Below are 26,278 nucleotides of genomic sequence, written 5' to 3'. Positions count from 1 at the left end.
TGCTTCACTTCTCTCCCTGTCTGTCTCAGTTTTGCTATGTTCCCTCTGTTTCATATGTACCAAAACCAGTAGGCTGCTTTTGTAAGTCCTGCTTTAGAACCTTGTTGTAAATTTGTTGTTAATAACTTGATATCTATGGAAATATTTTGAATTCAGGAGAGAGCCACCATGACATAGTAGTTTGATGCAAGAAGGAGGTTAAGTGACCCTCATCTGTGTATCTGTTTTGCTCATAACATTAGATTCCCTATCCTCACGGCTTCATACATGATTCAGCAGAACCATACATAAGCATATGTTTCTGTCACTTTCATGTCTAGTTTGGCCATCAGTATTTGGGGTTGTACAATCCAATACTCAACTACTGACAGATTTGAATTTCATTTTCAGAAAGTGTGGCGAGCATAGCTCAGTGATAGAGCACATGAATTACAAGAAGAGTGCTTCTCTCTGCTTTAAACTCTGGAGTGGTACTGAGCAAGATAGACAAACAGTCTGATCTGGTGTAAAATAGCTTTTTGAGAAGAATGGCAGATAGTGCTCAATAATTCTCTTTGAATTTTTCAAGGTGCATGCCTTACTCTGAACAAATGTTTCAGTACCATGGAAATACAGTTTTTATTAGGTTACCTATATGTTTTCTAAGTTACCTATATGTGTTTTTGATGTTAGACCATTCATGGGCACTTCGACAAGAATTTGTGGTGATTCACGCTGTGAGCGTGAAATGTCACTAATGTTTCACTAATGTTTTTTAATGTGTTACTTTTTCATTACTTTTAAGTGCTGGAAAATGGCTGCAAACAGACAAAAATCCCTCAAATGACCTTTAAAAATTTTGGCCTGTTACAGACCGCCCAAAAGGGGCGGTCTTGGGCCGCTGCCGGTTGCAGCGCGGAGGAGCCGCAGCAGCCAAACCGCGCGACCCCTCCACGCTGCAAAAAAGAAGTGCAGAAATCGCACTCCTTCTGGCAACCCGGAAGAGCCGCCACAAGTGCCAAAGCGCGCACTCGCGACGGCTCTTCCGGGTTTAGACGTCCGGATGCTGTGCGTCCGTTACGTCAAGATGGCCGCTCCCGTCTGTATAGGGCACCACCATCTTGCCATATGGAATACGCGTGAGGGGCAAGGCACGTCCGGAAGCGCCGCCCCTCGCGCATATTCCTGGCGCAACGACGGCGCCGCTTAGGCCCGTCTGTAAAGCGCCATTGTTTTGGAACTAATGAGAAATTATTACATATTATGGTTGGCCCTTCTTATACACGGATTTTTTATACATGGATTCATGCATCCACGGATTGAAAATGTTAAAAAAAGTATAAATTTCAAATATCAAACCTTGATTTTCCATTTTTTGTAAGGTACACCATTTTGCTATGTCATTATATTTAATGGGACTTGAGCATCCACAGATTTTGTTATCCACAAGGGATCTTGGAACCAAACCCCAACGTATAACAGGATCCACTGTACATACAGATGCATTTGTGCATGCGCACACACAAAACATGTTCCATTGTTGCCCTCAGAAGTAATGCATTATATATATACTTGCCCCTCCACATTCGCTGGGGTTAGGGACACAGGACCCCCGTGAATGTGGAAAGACCACAAATAACAAAAACACTATGTTTTTACTTAAAAGAACACCTCTCTAGGAATCTCTAGGTCCTCCAGTGCAACTCTGGTCAACATTGGCCAGACATTGACCATAGAATTGCACTGGAGGAGCTACAAATGCCTAGTGGAGTGTTCTCTCCAGGAATCTCTAGGAGGTCCTTCAGTGCGATATTTGGTTAAAGTTGACTACAAAGTTGCACTGGAGGACCTAGAGATTCCTAGAGAGTACACATATTAATAAAATCCGTGAATAATCAAATTTTCAAAAGTCAAATGTGGAGGGACGAGTGTAGTTATGCCCTTGTTTGTAACATCCTTACTGGTATAGAAGACAAGGGCTTACTTTTCTTCCATTAGCAGCTGATAAGTGCATAGAAATTTGGACATATGATCCCTTTCTTGGCACAAGGATAAGGGAAAGAAAAAGCTTCACCAGTTAAATGTATGTGTACCACTGCTGTTCAAAGCACACAACTGGATCTATTTGTTAAGGGATCAGTGCTGAGATCTGATCACTGAGGGTTGCTTATGCATAGGGGGAAAAGGAATGAAATACTGTGTAATTCAGGTGGGAATTCCAAAGCAATCATATGGCTTTCTTCTGTGTTTCCTGTGGAATAATGAGTTATTTATAATTCAGATATCTCAAACTGATATCTAATGCTGTGTTTTATGAGCGATGAAGTTCTGATCTTATAGCCAAATTAAACTAACCAACTAAACTAACCAACCAGCTAATAGATGCAGATCATCTCCACCAAAGAGTTCTTATTTCAAATGTGAAATTGATGTTCTAACTAAGATATGTTACATGTCCTAAGATCAGTCTCTGTTCTAGAGGACTGAAGTGTGCCCATGCAAATTAATTTTTACAGGTGGGAGGCAGTCTGAGAAGTTACCATCTTGGTTAGCTTAATGTATGTTTTGGAAAGTAGTTATTGTATTAAAGATAGAAGTGCCATCCCCCCACCCCCCCCCACCCCCCAAAAAAACCCGGAAATCTCTTGTGCTAATGAATTGGCACTGGTCCTGAAAAGCTGTGTCTTACTAACATTTGAGTGCTTTTAGAGTGTTAATGAACACTCAACTTTTATTTCCTCAGACTTGCAAAAGTCCTTTTCCAAAGACTCCTGAGCAAACTGAGCCGTCATGGAGTTAACAGGAGAGGTTCAAAATATGGGGTTCAGTGTTAAAGAACAGGGGGGAGAGTAGGAATAAATGGCCAATTCTCTCAGTAGAGGTGTGTTAGAAATGGGGTCTCTCAAGAGAATGGGGATCAAAGCATTTTAAAACTTGTTTTTAAATGACTTGGCATGAGAATGAGTGGCCAGGTTTGCTGATATTTAATGGCAAAATATTTAGGCTAGTTAAACAATAATTGAGGGTAAAGAGCTCTGGAAAGATCTTTCCATACTAGGGGAGTGCACATTTAAATGGCATATGAGACTGAGTGTGAGAAAGTGATCCATGTTGAGTGTATGTGTGGTGCATACACTGATGGTATTTGAAATATCATTAATTGACCCAGAAAGGGACCTTGGGGTTATGGGGGGAAAGAGCATACATGTGAAATTGACTGCCCCAAGAGATAGGCATGACTGCCAACTTTCACAGCTTGAAAAAGAAAATAAGGATAAAACAAGATTGAGATATGGATGCACAGCCCACTGTACACATGCTAGCCATAATGCATGTGTACACACAAACAAACACACATATGTGTATTATTATTATTATTAGTAGTAGTAGTATACCAGCAATGCAGACAGAATGTTCTGTATTGCACTTTGGTCTGACCTAGCATAGTTTGTAAGTTCTGGTGACAAAATTTTAATTGGAGTCATTTGAAATAGGGAAGATAGAAAAAGACTGTATAGTTGTCCCTCCTAATTTGCGCAGCCCATTCTACCTCCCTTCTGATGCCTGGATTGGATGATCTAGGCATGGCAGGGGTGGAGAAAGACCTTTGCGGGTTCCCTCCTGGCCCCTGCCATGCTTGGATCACCCGATCCAGGCATGGCAGGGGTGGAGAAGGACCCTTGCGGGTCTCCACTGGACGCCTACCATGCTTGAGTGATCAGGTAATCCAGGCATGGCAGGGGTCCAGAGAGGCCCGACATGGGCCCTCTTGTGGAGGGAGGGGTTATTCATGATTTTTCCATATTCGTGGGGGTCCTTCACCCCTAACCCCCGTGAATATGAAGGTATTACTGTATTTTCTCTCCATACATTTGAGAATCTTATCACCAGCTATCAATACAAAAATATTCTTTACTTTACCTTCATAATGTTGCTACTTATACCATCTTGCATAGCCAGGTTTTCATTAGCTACAATCCATGTTTTTGAAGTTTTAAAATTGCTTGGAGTTACACAAAAAGAAGTCCCTGCATTTGCGATCAGGTTGATGGCCTTATTATGTCTGAAACATTTTCTATCACAGTCTGCTTTATATGGAATTAATGTAGACAGACTACTGGCTTTTTATTAATGCCTGACAATAGGGCAAGCAAGCATATCTAGCATAAACTTTTCATAATGGTTTAAATTCAGGGGATGCTTGTTTTGCTTAAATATTTAATGGGTAGTTCTGAGCATTTAAGAATAAAAATTATCATATGGCCTAATTTATGGCCTGACAGTACAGCTAAGAAAACTATGGCCTGTTACAGACAGGCCAAAATAAAGCTGCTTCGAGTCACTTTGGAGATATGGTATTTCAATGATGCATGCGTCCTAAGAGTCCAAAAGCCGCACCAAAGCTGCACTCCAGTCCTTAGAACTGGCGCATGGCTTTGGTGCGGCTTTTGGCCTCTTAGGATGCATGCATAATTGAAATACCATACCTCCAAAGTGACTCGAAGCAGCTTTATTTTGGCCTGTCTGTAACAGGCCTATAATAATTTCAGTTTCTTCACTAGGCCCAGTTTACTTTTAAATCTTTTCTATAATATGCTTGAGAGAACAGAATAACAATTACCTAAGTTCAAGCAAAAGATTAAAAAACAAAAACAAAAACAAAATAGTACTTTATAGCATAACCTTCCCTTGGTCCCCGCCCTTTCCAACCTACCATACATGAGAGGAATATCTTCATTTCCCAATAAATCAGCTTTAGTGCAGCTTCAAGTAATTTGAAAAGGCTGGAAATGCTCAATGTTGTTGTTTCATGGGATGTGTGCCTGTGGGATTGTAGCTTTAATCTGGTCATAATGTCCTTCCTGGAGCGGACTGTGCTTTTCAAGTCAGCATACCCATTTCAGGGCAGTGTTTGCTCACCGCTGTGTGGTAGATCAAAGCAGCTGGAATCAAATATCCTACACGGCAATGCCTAGACTTATTAAGACAGTAATTGCTGGTCGTGCTGACACTATCAATAGGAAGCATTAGTGTGTGGCCTTGAAGATATTACCTTTGAGAATTTTGAGGTTTTTAAAGCACTGACAAATAGTGCAAAAATAGACTTTCAGGACAGAATCCGTTGGCATCTGCTCTATAGTGTAATATATTATTACTAGGATGACCTTGTCTAATAATAAAACTAAAGTGATTGACCAATGGATAAGGAGGACATGTACTCAAAAGTGTCAATGTGCGGAGTGATCACTTTATCTTCTAGGCAACATGCATCTCAGAATAAAGGAAAATAAGTCAAGCTCATTACACTTAGTTACAGTTCTGTTTTTCTCTTTGTTAGCTGTAGTTAAGGTGAGGTCTACATATGTAAAAGAGTAAGGTAATAGATCCCTGGGAAGGATATTACTGTAGCTTTGGGGAACACCATATTTGAATGTTCTCCTACAAAGCAAATAACACAATCTGCTCACATGAACAGGCATATCTCAGTATGTAAAGGATCTTGTAGCACCTTTGAGACTAACTAAAACAGAGAAGTTGGTAGCATGAGCTTACTTGTGCCCGAAACAGATGGGCAGATGGGGGTGGCTTCTGGCTGCTCTGGGGGCATGGCATTTACACCTAATGCTCATGGTTCCTGCCACTCCGTCATTCCTGCACAAGCTCTTCCGACTCTATCCATCCCTCTGTCCTTGGGGCTCCCTCCTCCCCGTGGTGTGTGATCGATGGGGCAGTCGGAGGGGCTCGTCCGGGACTGACGGGGGTGGCAGGAACCATGAGCTTTGGGTGTCTGGTCTTCTGAGGCTCCACCGCTCTGCTCCCTGCCCCTCCAGGCCTTGGCATGTCCGCCAGGCAACAGGAGAAGGGCGAGGAGTTGGAGGAGGAGAGGAAGATGTTGAGTAGATGGGTAGGCTTTAAGTGGCTGGGGAGCAAAGTGTTATTGTCCTCAGTGGTGACACGGCAGATTTTGGCACTCGTGGGGGCATCGGGAACGGATCCCCCACAGGTTCTGAGGGCCCACTTTAATTGGGATGAACTTTATCAGCACATTTTCAAGCCCTCAAAGCATCAAGATAACTCTATGTGACAGCTCACAGTTCTGTCAGAGTGTGTTTCTTAAGCTAGAAATGGAATGAATCTATATAGATTTACCCAGAGGAAGAGTTGCACTTGAAACACAGACAGTACTTCTTAGTAGTCTATAAATCATTTGTTCTGGGCCATTTTGTGTTTGTATCAAACATTAGCATGTTCCCACAATAGCCGATAAATCTAGGAAAACAGGATATGAGTAAATGTTCTTCATGAAATGGGAATTTAAAAACAGTTTTGGAGGGAATAAACTTTGAACTGCGCAGAAAAATATTTTTGTAATTTTGCCTTATGTTGGGAAATAGAATCTGCTAAGTATTTGCAGGAAGAGATATATATCATTATGGATAATTTCTGAAGTTACTGAAAGGCTGCTGCTCCAAAACATGGAAAACAAAACTGTCTGGAAAGATGGTTTGATTTCCATGGGAAATTAAATTTCAAAATAGTATCAGCAGGTGTGCCTTCATTAGTAAGGCTCATGTGGGAACAATTACTTGTGAACTTGCATCACTTTGCTTTGCTCTGTCTCTTGGTTGTCCCTCCCTCCCTCCTAAATTAGGTGGAAGTATTAGTTTGTGTGGGACCACTCCTTAAAGATCTTTTAGTGGCTCTTTGGATGTGCTTCTTGGACCTTGATACAGGAGTGCTTCTGCTAGCCAAATGGCATTGGATTTCTGTTTTCACCACTCAGCCTTAGCTATATCTATTATGCAAATGACTGAATGAAAGGACCACAGAGTCACTTGTGACTAGAGTTGCCAGACTGAAAACTAGAGATGGTTGCTGTACCTTTACTGTTTCTGTAGAAGAGGGAGTTTCAGCAGGTTTTTGTTTGTCATGCAACCAGGTAATAAGGAACTGAATTGCTGCTGAAATTTGCTCGTCTACACAACCATAAAAGGGATTGGAGCCCTTTCCAGTTTTCATTCTGACAACCTACCACATATACTTGTCTATAAATTGAAAATGTTAAGCCCAAAAATGGTCTCCAAAATCCTAGGTGGATGTAGATATGGGTCAATACAGTAATACTTCTCTGTGAGCCTTGGGAAAACTGTGCAGAAGGAAGGGAGGAGAAAGAGGAGTGAAGTCAGAGGTCTGTGTTCCTCTTTTTGCAAGCTACCAGCCTTGGGGAAAGTTGTGGGGAAGGGAGAGAAATTGGAGGTCTGTGTCCCCCTTTTTGCAAGCCACCAGCCTTGGAGAAGGTTGTAGGGACGGGAAGGAAATCTGAGGTTTGTGTCCACATTTTGCATGCCCAGACTGTGACCCTTGGCCTGGGAGAGGTCCAGAGAGGGAGAAGGAGGGAGCAAAGTGGTGTTTTCCCTCCCCTCTGTTTAGATCCTTTTTTACATGCCCCTGAATTTGACCCTCAACTTATCCATTGGTCATATCAAAATCCATGATTTTGCCCCCAAAATCTGCTCTTGACTTATACATGAGGTTGACTTATACACAGGTATATATGGTAATTTGTGACAAATGAAGCTGTCATTCAGGTAATAGGCTGGTGAATGAAATTAAAAAGCCAGAGTAACTTTTGTTAATATACAAAGACCAGTTACAGGCTGTGAGACAGGCCTTTGAGAATGAAAAGTCTTTCACGCTTTTTGTCTAACCTATACCCTAGAAAGTTCAAACTGGCTGAAAGAAATCAGCAAGGCATTGCATTAATTTTTGGCATATAAGCATATAAGGAAAGATGTAAGCTATATACCACATGGGATATATCTTGTTTTTAAAAGTTGGCTTCAGGAAAAACAAGACACCACAGAGGTCTTTTATCTGCAGTATACAATGTTTTCTCCATTTAGCCTGCTATTACCAGCTATGCAACAATCAGGCAATGAATTACTTTCTGCATTTTGTGTGTATAATTTTTTTTTAAATGTCCTTTGGTGTTATTTAGGGTGTCTGTATCTTTTCCAGTTATTGCAGCTGATGTCTTCCATTAATAATATGTATTGGCTTTATGTGCTGTGAATCTGTCTAGCCTGATCTTCTTTTTCCTCCCCTCCCCCCCCTTTTGGGGGGGGTTCTTTATGGAAATAATGGAAGCTTGCTCTTTTAATTCTTACTGTTGTGTTCTTTTCCGTCTTTCTCTGTAGCTGAAATGTGTTACACGTTTTTAAGGAGCTAGAGGTTCAGAAGATTAAAGCTGAAGGATGCCATCAGAGGTGTGCCTCAGGTATGGTTCTTGGGTGCTGTTCCATCCAGTGTTCATTTAGTGTATGTTCATTTGATGAGTGTTGCTTTTTGGGAGGATGGTGGTACGTATATATGTCCATTTAAATATTGCTTTAAAATGACTGTACTGAGTCATTACCTTTGTGATAGATTGTCATGATTGTTTTTTCACTGAAATATTTACGTACAGCAAGAGTAGGTAGCTGCCAGGGGTTGAGGGGGCACATATTTGGCCCCTGCAGGACCGTGAAAGGCTGACACTACTGTTTTTAAATGCTACCCCCCCCCCAAAAAAAAAAAAAAAGATCTACAGTACTCTCTAAGGGGTATATGTGGAATTTTGCTATGCTTTTAAACCTCCCTGGGCTGCTTTAGGACCACAGGAAGTCTTTAATCAAGAGTTCAATTATCAATTTACCTCATAAAAAAGGCTTCACCCAGATCAAAATCAGTCTCCAGGATGGTGGTAATGTTTAGCAAAAATTAAATAAATTAGTGAAAATATGTGTGTGCCTGTGTCCTTTTTTCTCCAATTGGAGCTTCAAACAGCTTTGGAGGGCTTCATGGGCCCCCTGCCCTATAAAAATACGTCAGTGGAATTTTTTTCTGCTGTGTTTATCAGATTATTGTTATACAGAAAATGACTGGTGTTCCTATTAATGCTAGGGAAGAACAGTACTATAACTGGGCAGTTCAGGCTTGAACCTCATGCTTTTGCCATTGGACTGACATTTAAATGTTGGGTACAAATTATATTTGTTGTGTGTTATGATTGTTAAAGATGAAACAAGTATAGTGAAATTCTCCATTTTACTCCCTTTCCCTAATTTATCTGAATGAGGCAGTCGCCCCCAACCTAGTGCCCATCATATGTTGGAATACACATCCTAACATTTGAGGTCTAATGCATCTGGAGCTTGGAAAGATACCTGTGATGTGAATAATGCAAAAATTAGCAAGAGATCGTTTTTGCAGGATAATGGGTCTGACAGTATACAATATATTTATATCTTTCCTATGCAATACTTCAGAGGGATCTAAAACTTCCTCCATCCCATCCAAGTTCTTTGTGAAATAATACCATATCTAGCAGAAGAGATTCAATTCACAGAAGTGGGATAGCATTTAAACTTTAACAAATTTTGACTTGGCACTTACTGTACATCTGCCAGCTTCTCTTGTTTTTATCATAATGACTATGAGCATTGTTAACATGGGGTGGAAAAAGACATTGCTTTTAAATGTAAGTTCCAGTGTAGATTTTGCATCTAAATAACACACTGTGGTTAGATTCCCTAAAGAACTTGTGTCAGATTTAAACTCCCATCTTCTCCAGTCAAGCATGCTTAACATGCAGAATGTGTTTTTGATGTCATTATGCCCTCAGTGTATATTGAAATAGTCTTTGTGTGCCTGCATGAATGTTTTTATTGTCTTATCTAACTTGTGCATATTTATGTTTCAGCAAAAGGTGTTGACAGGAGTTGGCCATGATAATTTAACATATTATTAGAAGAAGTCAGTACTATATTTAGAATGCTATTTCAATACTTTGAGACTAAACACACTGCAATAATAATTCCGTTTGAGACCACGTTAACTGTCCTGGCTCAGTGCTAGGGATTCCTGGGAATTGTAATTTATTGTGGCATGAGAGCTCTCTGACAGAAATGACTAATTGTCTCACAAAACTACAGTTCCCAGAATTCCCTAGCATTGAGCCAGGACAGTTAAAGCAAACTGGATTATTTCTGCAGTGTGTTTTGGACCTAACTCTTCTGTGTTTTTAGAGATTATACCTGACTAAGGATTGCAAAAACATGTAAAAATCTTCTCCCAGTCATGCTACTATATTATTACCTGTGGTTCTCTAGCTGTGGAATTTAAACATCTGCTCATACCTTTTTGGTTGTTGGCCTGTGTCATTAGTTCTTAAGGTTATATACTGTAACACTTGCTTAGGAGTAAGTCTGAATTTATGGGCACTTGTTTACTATATAAATATGTATATCAGGGGCAGAGAAAGTGCAGGCTGTAGGATGCATGTGCCCCAAGACCTGTTTTGCTGCTCCTGAAAGCCACCCAGATTTTTTGAAATGTGAGGGAAGAATAAAAACACCCCAAAAGGATCAACTGATACTCCTAGAATTTACAGAGATAGTGGACTGAAATGGAAACACCCCATACCCCAGGAAATTGGATCTGGAAGCCCTTTCCAGATTTATTAATGTTTTAAATAAAGGCTGAAAATGCAGCAGTGTGGCCTACTGCAGTAATGAAAATTGACCCTCACCAGAGTTGTACACCCCTAATGTAGCAGACTTTTCAACTGGATTAATTGTAAATGAAATGACACTTGTGGATGTAATCCTTCATATTTTGCAGTGTTCAAGATATGCTGACTGGGCAGAGACTCTGCCAGTCCAGCTCTCATAACGATGCTGTTTTGGCTGCTCTGAACCAACAAAGAAGTGACGGGATACTCTGTGATATTACCCTCATTGCAGAGGAGCAGAAATTTCATGCTCACAAGGCAGTCCTGGCAGCATGCAGCGACTACTTCAGAGTAAGTTCATGCAGTAATATGTTGGTGTGAGAAACTTTATGCCATTTGTATTTTTAGGTGATTGTAAACCTAAAAACAGATTGATAATCAGACACAAGAATCATATGAGCTTGCATGAAAATTTTCATTTTAGTTCTGAAGTTCTTCTGATTTTACTACTTTTGGTTCCGTGGCAGCTGGATAGCTCAAAAGAGGCCTTTTCTTATTATGGTTCCCAAAATCTAGAATTACTTCACATGACTGGTATACTTGCCCCTGTTGCTGCTTACTTTTAGGTGGGTTCTGAAGAGAACTTTATTCCACCTGGTGTTCTGAGAACTGTTATTAACTGGGGCAATCACATCTGCTTTTCTTAAAATGTGTTGATACAATCTGTTTTTGTGGGGGGTTGCTTATACAGTGTGCCCTTGCCTTACTTGGGGGATCCGTTCCAGACCCACCCGCTCTGCATAAGGCAAATTCTGTGTATGCTCGAGCCCCATTGAAAATGATAGGGCTTGTGTAGGTGCACGTCATTTCCTGGTTGATGTGTGGCTTTCAGCGTGCCTACGTATGATGCAGGTGCACTGTAGTTTGTGTTTTGATCTTACTAATTTCACATTTGGACATTTCTGTAGAAAGTCTGGGTGAAAATTAATACTACTGCCTGAAAAGGTATGGAACCTCTGCTGAACATGGAGGCAATGGACTAGGATCTTGCAAAGCATCTGTGATATTCCAGAGCATTCAAATGACTAGTTGTTGTGCTGGTAGAGAATCACCATATGTTGCCTTCATCAGATCAGTCAGTGTTTTAATTGTTTGCCTGAACACAGCCTATGCCTCAGTGGTGATCTCTCACTTCACCAGCAGTGACGTGGGAGTAGTTCCCCTGGGGCTTCTTCACAAGCTGTTCCAGAACTGTGAGTGTGAAGGAAACCTTGTGGGTGTGGATGAAGACTTCCCCAAATGTTGCCCAGCCAGGAAAAACAGCAAGGTTTCCATATGAAGGAATCATGTCAACAACCAGCCCACAAGGTTCTTTGGCACATATTTACTAGGGAAAGAAGCTGTGGGGAAATGGTACCAGTTTTTGAGTGGGGTAAATAGGGTGTGCTTTCCACCAGCCTCTCATTTGCTGCATTGCAGAAAGTGGATTTTAAAGATGTGGAATCCTATTTTAGGACTTAATATCTTTTAAAGATGATTATAGCGTGTGCCTGTGCGTGTGTATGTGCACATTCTTTTTTGAGAATGAAGTGTTTTGTTATCCTTGTTGCTTAGTTGCTTACAGGCTGAGAAGGGAGTGATATGAGTAGGCTTCTCATGCCATTTTGCTGCTTCTTTCAGTTGACTTGCTGTTATCAGAAAATAATGTTTTAGTGCCTTAAGAAATAAATGGGAATAATGGTATTTATTTCTGAGTGAATACATGTAGACTTGCATAGTTAAGAATTACTAACAGCAAATATTAATGTTGCTAGTAAAGACAACAATGTAGAATTTACAAATTTGATCTTCTTTCATATTCTTTTAGCTCGCTGACAGTTAAAATAGAAAACTAATGGTGCATTTATCTTATACCTAACAAATAACATTTTGATGCACTTTTGATACTTCTCCTTTTTGCCTATTCACTGTTTACCCATTTAGGTTACATAATTTGCCTCTTTAAACCATTTTTCTCCTGCTTTCCTCACTCCTATTTGAAAATATATCTCTGAATACTAAACATCATTCTTTTCTCCCTCCCATCTTCTTGTTTCCCACTCTATGACCATTGGTCAATACAGCTCATGGGACTGGGCAGCAAACTGTTCTTCATCTATTAGTGCTTTCTTTTGCTTCCCGGAAAACCTCATTTCTCATATTACTTTCTTCATTCCCAAACTATGAGCCACACTCTGTTAATAAACATGAGAAAAAGTTACATCAAATCTAAGTGTTCTGATAGTCTTATATCTTTTTACTCTTTCAATTTTTCTGCTACATTATTACCCTCTATTTACATTTTGAAAGTATGCTAAATCTACTTTCTTACAGCCAGGTAGAACTACCTTTAGTGACAATGGAGGAAAATCCAATGTCTAGAAGGACACAATCATGTTAATTGAAATCATAATAGTCTCTTTGCTTGTCTGCCACACATGATGGTGTTGAAAAGTACATTGATCTTCGTGTTAGCTCTGGCATGGTTAATCAGGTGCATTTCTGTGACTTTATGTAATTCAGAAAATGGTTAGGCTGTCATTAACAGTTGTGTTCTCCATAAAATGCAAAGGACAAAAGGTGGTTACTGGGTGGATGCCATGCTCAAGGTTGTGAAATTATTAATTTTCCCCCCTGCATGCATGGTAGTTGTTAGCAAACCTCCTTATGATTGTGGTTCTATAGCATCTCCTTAGTTGATGGACTGTAAATCATTCAGCCTTCATACCACTGAAAGCACAGTCTATTTTTTAAAACTATTATCTATATTTCATAGTCCAAATTAAAAAAAATACTGTGTTTTGATTTAAGTTTAGAAGGGCACATATTTTAATCAGTAATTACTGTTGAGTTACAACTGTCAACTAATTTTACTAAGTTTTTTTTCTGGAGGTTTGTACCACCTCAACAGCTCTCACAAGTATGTGGAAATTTGTGGAGCTTCTGGCAAGCCCTTCAACCCAAGATGTTTCGCACAAAGGCAGATACCATGCTGATTGAGAATTACATTGTGTTGTATCCAGGTGGATGCAAGGGGTCCTTCCCTTTATGGGACACTAGGATCCATATGAAGATGGGGCAGGGTTATCTAAAATATCATATTCTGCCACATGAACCTGCCTGTATTTTAAGATCTTCAAGGAAGACTCTTCTCTCAGTCTTACAGTGTCTCAGGTACATCTGGTGGGAATATAGGCAAGGGCCTTTCACTGTCTGCTCTCAGCTTCTGGGACTGTCTTCTTAGCGATGCTAGACTGGCTGCCTCCATGCTGTCCCTAAAATAGTAGGTGAAGATACTTTGTTTTGACAGGCCTTTGGGAATGGGCATTTAATAATGTGATGTATTGTATTTATGTACTGTTTTGTCTATAAATGTTGTACCCCCTCCTCAAGCCCTGGGGAGAGGCAGGTAAGAAATAAAAATTATTATTATTAGGTTTTGCATTTTAATGGATGTTCTCAAATTGCTTTTAATTCTGTTGATAATTCAATTGCATTTTAACTTTTTTGTGCTTTTAGTGATGCCAGCTTTTATCTGTATCTGCTTTAAAATCTATAATCTATTGGGAGTCCTAAGACTGGGAAAAAGTAGGATATAAAACCCTGGGTGCTGCTTAAGGAGAAAAGTGGGATATTAAATAAATAGATAAATAAATTTGCTGTGGCCTATTCACCAGTCTATTTTCATTTGCTTGAATCATGGAGTGATATTGTTTGGCAATCACTTTATGAATAATTCTTACAGCAGCCCTGTCAGGCTAGTTTTTCAATATAGATTCAGATAGGTTACTAAAGTACAGAGATAGAGGGAAGCTTGCACAAGACTATGCAGTAAGCTTATGGCTGAGGAGAGCAGGCAAGTACTTATCATCATGAGAATTGCTGCAAGTTAATACTCTCAAGTCTTGTCATTGTTTACAAACTTCAGGTTCTAATATGAAACCAGGAAAATTGACCCCTCAAATAAGATGCTGATTGATAACTACTTTGTGTTGGATCTAGATCGATCACTTCATGAAAGGAAGGGCTGCTTCCTCTCATTGTAATCACTGGGATCCAATGAAGGCTACCCTCCGGAGACAGGAAATATTTTATTTCTATTTTTTTCAAGGTTTTATATCCCGCCTTTCTCTCACAGTGGGAATCAAGGCAAAATGGGATCTCCACTGATTCCCTCCTCCCTGTAAGGCCCTGTTCAGACCAATTTTCAGAAGGGCCAGAGGTCAGTAGGAATTTTATTGATCACCTACATATGCCTTTCTTTCAACCTGAACAGAACTGGATGCAAGCTATTATTAACTGAGGAATGGCAAAGGAGTGATAATAATCCATGATATTCAATGGAACAATTTCATGTGTTTAATAATTTTGACAGAGGCAAATGTTTTTATTTTTCTCTCTTTTAGGCAATGTTTAGCCTCTGCATGGTTGAAAGTGGTGCAGATGAGGTGAATTTACATGGCATCACAAGCATAGGTTTAAAGCAAGCTCTGGACTTTGCATACACTGGACAGGTATGTTACTAAAATATTTACATGACCTACAAAAATATGGAAACCTTGGTGAAGATGCCTGAGATCAAATTTACATTATTTGGGGGATTGGGTTGTGTAGATTTTCCATGTGATGGAGTGGAGCAGCACATGCTTTGTTTATTTACAGTTCATCTTATTTTACCACTTCTCCAAATAACATTACCAGCAGATTTTGTCTGCCAATAAGAAAGACTTTTATTTCTGCCAAGAAGAAGAATGTAACAGTTATGTATGTACTCTGCTTTTAATATGTGCTCAAGAAAAGGTTTGCAGGGGCAAAGAAATTCTTCTTTCAGTGCATCTATTATAATATTTTACAGTCATTTTCCTTTTGCTGATTATGCATTTCCAAGGATAATCTCAAAGGTGTTTTGATAGAGGAATTTATCAAGCAGTGTGAGGCCTTGCATTTAACTCACCTTGCTGTACAAGGTGCCAGTAAGATGCTTGAACCCAAAGACTATTGCCTGTATGTAGCACTGAGGTGCTACAGGCGGGATACACACCGCCATATAGTACGTATTGTATACGTACTAGGGTTAGGAAGGGGCGGTGCTTCCGCACCCCCCTAACCCTAGTACGTATACAATACGTACTAGATGGTGGCGCCCCTTCCACATGGGCGCCGCCATCTTTACGTACTGGATGCATAGCGTCCAGACGTGTCGTGGCGCCTATGACGTCGCGAATGCGCCAGCGGTGCCTCGCGACGTCATCAGTGCGCCGCGAAAAGAAGCTCCGAAATGGAGCTTCTTTTTTGCTCCGCGCGGGAGCCGCGCGGTTTGGCTGCTGCAGCTCCCGCGCGGAGCAAATGGCGCCGGCCGGGGAACGCTGCAAAGCGGCAGTTTGTATCCCGCCACTGTTTTAGGATGAGCCTTGATACTTCATGTCAATCCTCCTGAGAGGGCGGGAAGGAAAAATGCAACTGAGATCAGTCCAGAAGGAATCTGCTGATTTTGGGAGCCAGCTAAGGTCCTATTGACTTTGGATAAAAATCTCTGGGGCCTGGCTGTTTCGGAGATTGCATGTGAGAGACAATGCTAAACAGACCTCTTGTGTGCTGTCTTTGACCTAGCATCTGCCTGTTTCACATTTGCCTCTGGCTTGTGAGATCCCTGCCGGATTGCTTCGGAGCCTGATCTCTGGCCTGTTTGGATCGTAGTACTGGCCCTGACATCTATATATTCTTTTGTTTCCCTGAACAGTGACACTTCCCTCATAGATAACAGAATGAAATTTGGCACTTTCCTTGAGGACATGGTTTTATGTTTCAAGTTTGAATATCAGCTGTCACTGTTAGAACACAGGAAAAAGGCAATTTGTATCATAGAAGGAAACTGTTTCCCATAGAGGTTGGCTTGCAGAGTCAGGACACAAATGTACATTCCAGTTTCAAAACAAGCTCAAGACCCACACTTACTTTCAAGGATGATGTAAAAATACATTGGGCAGGATATAAAGAACTGGACAGCTTTCTCCATGTCCCTATGGAGGGCTTTGAAGATTGTATATGATATTGCAGAGTACTTTAGAAATGGATTTTCAATACTAGTAGTTGTAGTAATAGTAGTAGTATTTATAACGCACATACAGACACTTTCCTCCCCACTTTCTCTCCCTGCCTGGAAATTGGCTGCTGGAAGCAGAGAGACTGCAGGTTGATTTTTATGTCAATGGGAGTAATAGCTGATCCAGTCACACACACACACACACACCTTCATCTCCACTTTCCCTCCCTACCTGGGAATGGGCTGCTGGAAACAGAAAGAGTGCAGGTCAGTTTTTATTTCTATGGGAGCAATAGCTGATTTAGTCACAAACACACACCTTCCTTCCCACTTTGCCTAGTCCAGCATGCATGCATGCACATGCACGCAACACACACACACACACACACACACACTCATTCTCTCCCTCCTTGCCTTAGCTCCTTTTACGTTTGGCTGTCCTGCAACTGACTTTTCACCCCCGCCTCCTCCTCATCCTCTGTGAGAAGACAAGCTGGCCCCTGCAGACAATTGTGTATGGGTCAGCAGTAAAGAGCTTCTATTCCGGGGAGAGTGTACTGTAAAAGTAGGTTTCTTGGTGGGATTGAAGGGGCAGAGGGCACCTATGACTGTTTAACCCCACTCCAAGGAAAAATGGCATCAACTAGGGTGCTTTGGTGCTTCCTTGCTGCAGCAGATAAACAGCCTCTGTCCACTGCCAGGGAAATGCTGAAGAGTCACCATGGACCTGAGGAGCCTTTACCTTTGACTTGTCCACGGGTCGTACCAAAATCTATAATTTTGGCCCCAAAACTTGCCCTCGACTTATACATGAGATTGACTTATAGTTGAGTATACTGTTGGTTCTCTGTTTTCACAGGGGATCCATTCCCAATCCCCCCATGAAAACGGAGACTTGTACGTATTCAATCCTCATAGGCTTGAGTGGGGTGTGCCCCTGCGAGCACACGCCTCAGCAAGGATAACAGGGGTTGCCCCTCCATGAATAATCAAGAACACAGATCTCAGGTCCTTGAGAAAGGAGGGGCGACTGTATACGGTAATTGAAGTTTCCAAACTTGGTACAGAGGCAGCCCAATGTACAGTGCATTGCAAATATCTAGCCTTGAGGTTACCAGCCCATGTACTACCATCTTTATGTCCTCCAGCTCTAGGTAGGGGCACAGCTGACATAACAGCTGAAGCTGAAAATTATCATTCCTGGCTGTCTGAGCTGTCATTTGTAGTAAAGGATCCAGAAACACCTTGAAGTTGTGAACACAGTCTTTCAAAGGGGGTATAACCCATCCAGGACTAGTTGACACACCTCCAAACCCAGGTTAAGACCCGTGACAGTAAGTTCCTCTGTCTTGTCTGGATTCAGCTTCAATTTGTTTTTCCTCATCCAGCTCATTCCTTCTTCCAGATGTTCATTCAGAGGAGATGCTGGCCTTAGCTGGGACAGTATTTGGAGGCATGAAGCAGCTGAGATTGTACATAAGTGCCAGAAAGATTTCTTAGGGGAAAGAGGGAAGTTTTTTTAAAAAAAAAACTACAGTTGTTGTACCTCACAGCCTTCTTTTAGTGTGAAGTTTCTTTTGATTAATGAAGTCATAGTTAAATTTGGTAGGTATGGCGGGGTACACACCGCGAGAAAGAGGTGCGTCCCTGGTGCCTCTCTTTGCTCCGCAGGAGCACCGCAGCAACCAAATTGCGCGGTGCTCCTGTGCAGCAAAAAAAGAGTGCCGGGAAGCGGCTCCTTTTTGCGGCACACTTCCGCTGCCCCAAAGCGCCAGCGACGGTGCAGAGACATTGCAGCTGCGCCACCCCATTTGGAGGCGGCGCAGCTGCAACGTGACCGTTACGCTCTGCGTCTGGTGGGTGCGCTGCAGCTACGGCGCTCTCGTCATGTGCGAGGGCTGCCGGTTGTGTGGCCACTCTGCCTACCAAGCAACCCTCGCATGTGATGAGGGCGCCTCAAAGGCCCGTTTGGATCGGGCCTAAATGTTCAAAATAATCCTCACTTTGTTTTGGGAAGAAGCACTTTTCCTCTATAACTGGATTTGAAAAATTCGCAGAGGAAGAATGAATTTCTTGCCTACGCCTTTTTAAACTTTGAATTTGCAGGAGGCAAGTAAAAATGAAGTGATTAAATAAAACTGATAAAACAGTGGCTTTATTTGGGATTTCATGGTTAAATATGTTCGTCTCCAAAACAAAGAAAATAGAAATAGAGAAAAAAAAAAAAGAAAGAAAAAGAAGGAAAGAAAGCTCTGCTCAAAGGCCAGAGTTGCATCCTTTATCAGATGAACTTTGCTTGTTTGGCAAGGTTTCTGTAGCATTAGTTGTCTAAAGATAGAATGAAATGCTAAAGAGGCCAAATTAATGGCATCTAAAATAGAACTATGTTCATTGCCATATATTTTGCTTTTAGTTATTATGCATTTTGTTGGATATTGCCAACTATGTCTTTTATTACACACATGTCTTTTCTTATTATGGCTGGGATCCAATGGATCCCTTGCAGGGATAGCAAGTGCTTACAATTTTATAAGAGGACTTGTGACTTTCATTGATTTCTTCATCATCTTGTACCACTTCCTGGTTATGTGAACCAGTCGGGAGAATATTTTGGGGACATTCAAGGAACTGCTGCATGAAGGGAAAACATTACTGCACATGTTTTGACTGCTTTTTAAAAACAACCCTATGAGGGTTTTGGCTTATATTTTTGATCCTTTTGACTGAGGTAGTTTCTGAATAATTCTTAATGCCAGTAATATTTAGGTTAGTATAACTGGATTGTCTAACCCACATTCTGAGAGTCAAATTCCCGAAAATTAAACTGGTCCTAACCCAATTTACTTCAGTTATATGTGTTGAAGTACTGTCTCAAAATCAAAAATAACATCCTGGATTTATGTTTTATGAATACCACTTTAGGCCATTACAGTCATCAGGCATTTCACTTTTAAAAGCAGTCCTGCCACTGATGCAGTTTGTTTGGGATGGTTCATGTAGATAGCTGGCCTTTGGGAAAGCAACATTTACAACACTATTGAACATGAGCACATTGTCATATGGCTAAAATGTATGTCTTCCTGTGGTCAGCCAGAGGGCTTGTCTACACTGGAGAAAAGTTCAAATCTCACTCTGAAGTTAGTGCTAGCAGTCCTCATGATGTTCAGCTACTTTTGTGTAGATACCACAAATTTTGGCCCTTAACCCAACTTTATTCTAAACTAAGCAAAACTGGGGAAAAGCCCAGTGTTTTCCAAAAACCTCAGATTGACCTCAAGTTCTTTTGGCTTATGGACAACTTCACAAGGTCAAAGCCAGCCCAGTCCATGGCCAACATGCCAAGAGATGTGCCATCCCTCTTCTCCATGCTGAGCAACACAGGAAAAGGGGATGGTATGTTTTTGAAGCCACTGCTTCCTTGTGGGCAGGAGCTCTGTGTAAAGCCTGCCTGGCATGCTTACAGTTCTACTGAGGACAGAAACTGGTGCTGGACATGTGATCAACCAGGAGTCCAGACGCCCATTTCTGTCCTCAGCAGAAGTGTTGGCCTGCTGACCAGGCTTTACACAAAGCTCCACAAGAAAGCAACGACAGTGGCTCTGTAAACAAACCCACAGGTGCTTCCTTGTGGGCAGGAGCTGCCTTAGGCATCTGGGTATGTTTAGTGAGAGAAGGTTAAGAGATGATATGATAGTCCTGTTTAAATATTTGAAGGGATGTCATATTGAGGAGGGAGCAAGCTTGTTTTCTGCTGCTCCAGAGACTAGAACACAGAACAATGGGTGCAAACTGCAGGAAAAGAGATTCTACCTCAACATTAGAGGAACTTCCTGACAGTAAGGGCTGTTCGACAGTGGAACAAACTCCCTCGGAGTCTGGTGGAGTCTGCTTCCTTAGAGGTCTTCAAACAGAGGCTGGATGGCCATCTGTCGGGGATGCTTTGGTTTAGATTTCCTGTATGGCAGGGAGTTGCACTGGATGGCCCTCCAACTCTATGATTCTACCTGCAAGAGCCTGGCTGCTTGTGCTGTGGTCAGAACTAGACATACATGCAATCATCAAGGAGTGGGTAGAGCACCCCCCTCCTTGCTGATCACATGGCGGGGTGTCTGCCCCCTTCTGACCTCAAAAAGTGCAAGTTGTGCTGACCAGGCTCCCACAGGGAGCTGCATGACCTGTGAGGATGCAGTGACAGCAGTGGCAGTGGGGATGAAAGTTGGGCTGATACAGTGCCAGGCAAGGCAATGTACACAACAACAAGGCATTGGACTGGATTCAGCCTGTTGCATGTGGTCGCCATGGTTGGTCTGGGGCCAGTTCAGGGCATAATGCTCTGGACAGGCCCTGGATTAAGCTGCCAGTGTAGATGTACCCAGGTTTGCATCTTTTACCAGATGTATTTTGCTTGTAAGGGCAACAGTTATATTATTTTAATTATGTGGGACAAAAACCTAGGAGGTATTTTTACATTTGCTGAAATAACTTTCCTCAGAGACACCAATCATTCCAATGTCAGAACAGTGAGAAGCCTTGGTGCCCATGAGGTGACTCAGAAGCACTGAAGTGTTAATGGTGAAAACTTCAAGGTATTGCGTGGGTGTAATCCAGAAATGCTATTAACAAATAATTGGATTTGTACATGTGCCTCCTACACACTGCTCTGAAGAAGTCATAGTCACATTAAGTTTTGGTCCATCCATACAGAATTATTGAGGGAATAGTAAGAATTTCCAATTCCTGCCCCTCCTGTCAGTAAGAGTCTCTTTTTTGTGTCACCACAGCCTCAGCTGAGATAAAAAAAATAGTAATTCTTTGTTCAGAGCATTAAACCTGAGATTCCTAGCTATTTTCTCTCACAAGAAGGAGAGGAGGATGGGGGCATACAAATTTATCCAATTCATAGCAGAATGTGTTTAGTCTTTTTCAGAGTTCAGAATGTTGTATTTGAAAATTAATTTGATAATGTTAAAAGATACAGATTAGGTGTTTTCTGCCTCCCCACTGCAAGTCAAGAAACATTATACACAAATAACAGTAGTAGAGCAAGTGTTTTGTATGCAGGAGCTAGGGATCCCAAACTGAATTTATGACATCTCTATATTAAAAGATGACACACCTAACAACCCCATTATCCTCTGCACTTACCTTATCTAGGTACTTATTTGTTTCAGTCTCTTAACCTTGTTGGATGAAATAAAGTCCCAGTCCTATTAAATAATAAATAATAAAAATTTTATTTATATACCGCCCTTCCATCAGATCAGGGCGGTTTACAACAAATTAAAAACAATACATACACAGTAAATCCATACAATAAATCAATAAAAACAAAGACAGAAAAGCCCCGGATTAGCCAATCCCTTGCCAGTGTGGAGGGAGGAGGCCTAGAGGACTTTAATCAGGGAATGCGATCCCAAACAGGAAGGTCTTTAAGTCCCGTCTAAATTGGGCCAGGGAGGTGGCTGAGCGGAGCTCTATGGGCAGCGTGTTCCAAAGGGCCGGGGCGGCGATGGAGAATGTCCTCCTAGTAGTGGAGACAAATCTCGCCCCGGGAACCCTAAGTAATTGCTGCCCAGATGTTCTGAGGGTGCGGGGCGGAATGTATGGGGAGAGGCGGTCCTTCAGGTATCCTGGGCCCAAGCCATTTAGGGCTTTATAGGTCATCACCAACACCTTATATTGCGCCCGGAAGCGAATCGGCAGCCAATGGAGATCTTTTAATACCGGTGTTATATGGCTGGCCCTGGAAGTACCAATGACCAGCCTGGCTGCCATGTTTTGTACCATTTGTAGCTTCCGGGTTTGGTATAAGGGTTGCTCCATGTAGAGTACATTGCAGAAGTCCAGTCTCGAGGTTACCAGAGCATGTACCACAGTTTCAAGGTCCCTCTGGGCCAGGTATGGGCGCAGCTGGCGAATAAGCCGAAGCTGATGACAGGTGCTCTTGACCGTCGCATTCACCTGAGCAGTCAGGCGAAGGACGAGTCAAGAAGCACCCCCAGACTGCGCACGGAGTCCTTCACAGGGAGCGTGACCCCGTTCAGGACAGGTGGAACCACCGCCATTCCTGGACCAGGGGAACCTATCACGAGTACCTCCGTTTTCTCTGGATTCAGCTTGAGTCGGTTTTCCCTCATCCAGCCCATTACTGACTCCAGACAGGCCACGAGAGGAGAGACGCCATCCCCAGTCACTGCATCAGTCGGAGACATAGAGAAAACTATTTGGGTGTCATCAGCGTACTGATAACCCCGCGCCCCATGTCTCCGGATGATCTCTCCCAGCGGTTTCATGTAAATGTTAAATAGCATGGGAGACAGAATGGCTCCTTGAGGGACCCCAGTTTTAAGGGCCCTCTCATCGGAGCACACGTCTCCCAGCTGCACCATCTGGGACCTTCCAGAGAGATAGGAGCGGAACCACTGGAGCGCAGTGCCACCGACTCCTACCTCTGCTAGACGCCCCAGAAGGATACCATGGTCTATGGTATCGAAAGCCGCTGAGATGTCCAAGAGCACCAGCAGGGACACGCTTCCCCTGTCGATGCCCAGACGGAGATCATCGACCAAGGCGACCATGGCCGTCTCAACCCCGTAACCCGCCCGAAAGCCAGTTTGAAATGGGTCCAGATAATCCGTATCATCCAAGACCGCCTGAAGCTGGAGTGCAACCGCCCTCTCGATCACCTTCCCCAAAAATGGCAGCAGTGAAACTGGCCGATAATTATTATATACCAGGGGGTCGAGGGAGGGCTTTTTTAATAAAGGTTTTACAATGGCCAATTTAAGATCTGATGGAAATTGCCCATCCCTCAAAGATGTATTAATAATCCGGCGTAACAGAGAAGTCACAGCCAGTCCCCCCTGGGCTGCTAGCCACGAGGGACAGGGATCGAGAGAACAGGTTGTCTTCCGAACACTTCCGAGGATCTTGTCCACATCATCGGTACTTACCAACTCAAACCGATCCAGTTTAACAAAGTCCACGGAGGCTCTGGATGCCTCTACCCTAGGTTCTGCTTGAATGTCGGCATTAAGACCTTCGCTTATCCGAGAAGTTTTATCCACGAAGAAGTTATTAAATTGGTCACAGCAGGCCTTAGAAGGTTCAAGGATCTGGTTCAGGGCAGGAGGGAGCTGAGTTAGCTCCCTGACTACCCTGAACAACTCTGCTGGACGCGACTCCGCGGACGCGATACGAGCACCATAGAACAAGTTCTTTGCTGCTCGTATCGCCTCTCCATAGTCCTCTAACAGTTGGGCTAGGAGAGTCTTGTCGTCTAAGCGAAGGTGTTTCCGCCAACGGTACTCTAGCCGTCGCAGCTCCCGCTTCCTTGCCCGGAGATCTTCCGTATACCAGGGCTTACGTTTGGAAGCGGGTCTGAGAGGGCGCTTGGGAGCGATACTGTGTATAGCCCTCGAGAGACCGGTATTCCAGATACCAGTCAGGGCATCAACAGAGTCGCCGTCACTTCCAACCATGTGTCCCTCTAGGGCTTCCTGGAACCGTTCAGGTTCCATTAGCCTTCGAGGGTGGACCATCCTAATAGGTCCACCACCCCCGGGAGGGATCTGGGTAGAGACCTTGATTTTCGCCTCAACCAGGAAATGATCCGTCCATGGCAGGGGGGAAATATTAGTTATTTCCGCCCACGGATTTTCCGCATCCGAACAAAAGACCAAATCGAGAGTATTACCCGCACAATGCGTAGGACCCAAAATCAGCTGGGACAGGCCCATGGCTGCCATGGTATCCATGAATTCGCGAGCTGCACCGGGTGGAACATAGCTGGCCGTGAGGGAGATGTTGAAGTCGCCCAGGACAAGTAGCCTGGGCGTCTCCAGCATCAGTTCAGCGACCAGCTGTGTCAGCTCGTTAAGGGAGTCCGTTAGCGCACGGGGTGGCCAATACACCAACAGAATCCCTAGACTGTCCCTCGCTTTTAGGGTCAGGTAAATACACTCGATATAGGACGTCTGTCGGATGTGGTTCCTAGTGAGGGACACGGTGTTCCTATGTATCAAGGCCACACACACCCCCGCCCACCTAACCTGGGCTGGTCCTTCACCGAGAACCCGGCAGGCAGGGCCTGAGCCCACACAGCATCCCCATCAGGCCCAAGCCAGGTCTCGGTAATGCAAGCCAGATCGCAACTTTGGTCCTCCAACAGATCGTGGAGGATGTGGGACTTGTTGTTGATCGATCTGGCGTTGCACAGGAGCAGCGACAGGGTTTGTGGCACGGTTGGAGTGACCCTCAGGTCCCTTAGGTTGGGAGGGGGACAGGAAGAGACAGATAGATATAACGCATCGATCTCGCCTTCCCCTGGAACGCAAGTCCCTCCTCCCACCGCCATACCTCCCCCTGCCCCACACTACCTCAATGGGAGCTCCGCTCAAAGCGATGTTATCCCCTTCCTCCCCAGCCCATGCATCCCCCGCATCCATGACCTCCCCCCACCCTTCTCCAGCAAGTTAAAGAGCAGAGGTTAGCCACGTCAGGCATCCTCTGCTCTAGGCTAACCCACAACCTCCCTAGCCCAGTAAAAACTGCGCAGCTGCGCAGCTGCGCGATGGTAGCGCTGCGGAGTCCCGCAACGGTGCCCTTCCAGTCCGTGGGCGGCACTCCCGGGGCGGTGCGCAGTTGCACACCTCCGACACCCCGGGAGGAGGCCGCCCGGCAGAAGCGCGGCTCTGGCTGCGGAGTCCGGTGAGGAGGCGGAGGGGGCGTGGCAGGAAGGTCCGGGACGCCCGGCTTTTATGCTCGCCGCTCTCACCTGGCGAGCACTCTCCCTGCCTTCCCCCCAGATGTCCTTAAAGGGCCCGCTCCCGGCTGCCGCAAGATGCCAAAGCAGCCCAGAAAAGAGTCCCGCAACGGTGCCCTTCCAGTCCGTGGGCGGCACTCCCGGGGCGGTGCGCAGTTGCGCACTTCCGACACCCCGGGAGGAGGCCGCCCGGCAGAAGTGCGGCTCTGGCTGCGGAGTCCGGCGAGGAGGCGGAGGGGGCGTCAGGGGTAGGCAACCTGCGGCCCGCGGGCTGGATGCAGCCCGGCGAGGCCTTGGGACTGGCCCCAGCCTGGTCCTGCCACCGATTGCCACTGGGGCCTTTGGCCTCTCGCACGAGGGGGCATGGTGGGGCAATTGTCTATAGAAGCCTCAGAAACATGCATTTATCTTAACATTTTTTAAAAAATCAGCAATTTTTTTCACGTGTCCTCCATTTTTATATAAAAAAGTGTCCTCCATTTGAAACTTTTGTCCTACATTTGTCCCGGTTTATTTATTTATTTATTTATTTATTTAAAATTATTTAATTATTTATTTTTTGGCTTCGGCCCCCCAGTTGTCTGAGGGACAGCAACCCGGCCCCCGGCTCAAAAATGTTGCCTACCCCTGTATTGGGTAGTTACAAAATGTAGCTGAGAGTTATGCATTTGTGACTGTTTTATACAGTATTCACAATCCCTGTGTATCCCCTTGTTTCGCAGGAGACCAAGGCTCTCAAGAAACCAGGGCCCTTCCTTTTAGTCCTGAAAGGCAGTTGATTTGCATCCATGGGCCTCCATATTCCTATGTGGTTCTTGGAAGATTGCATATGATATTAGTGAATACTTTAGAGGGATACACAGGGACTGTGGTAATCCCCCAATCCCTACCTACTGGTAAGGAACTGCTTCCTGAGTGACAGAGGAACCGAACCCTATCAATTGCAGCAGCTGCTGACCAG

General features: G+C 43.6%; 1 protein-coding gene across 3 annotated transcripts in view; it reads left to right on the top strand.

Annotated features, from left to right (window-relative positions):
• The window catches only part of LOC149311279 (kelch-like protein 32), a 94,561-nt gene that overhangs the window by 9,137 nt on the left and 59,146 nt on the right, over positions 1–26,278 (top strand). For 2 of the 3 annotated variants that reach the window (XM_089528531.1, XM_089528532.1), the window contains exons 2-4: positions 8,178–8,257; positions 10,642–10,822; positions 14,917–15,024. In XM_089528531.1, coding sequence (XP_089384657.1) covers positions 8,235–8,257; positions 10,642–10,822; positions 14,917–15,024 — 312 coding nt within the window. In that variant the 5' untranslated portion in view covers positions 8,178–8,234. Of the gene's footprint in view, positions 1–8,177; positions 8,258–10,641; positions 10,823–14,916; positions 15,025–21,101; positions 21,140–26,278 lie in introns of those variants that run through there. The other variant, XM_089528533.1, reaches the window with a different exon arrangement.

The sequence above is a fragment of the Sceloporus occidentalis genome, unplaced genomic scaffold (genome assembly GCF_023333645.1).
Source record: "Sceloporus occidentalis isolate IW3139 unplaced genomic scaffold, rSceOcc1.0.p SCAF_6, whole genome shotgun sequence".
In the NCBI taxonomy this organism is placed as follows: domain Eukaryota; kingdom Metazoa; phylum Chordata; class Lepidosauria; order Squamata; family Phrynosomatidae; genus Sceloporus; species Sceloporus occidentalis.
The sequence above is the reverse complement of the archived record's forward strand: the minus strand, read 5'-3'. Positions and strand labels throughout refer to the sequence as shown.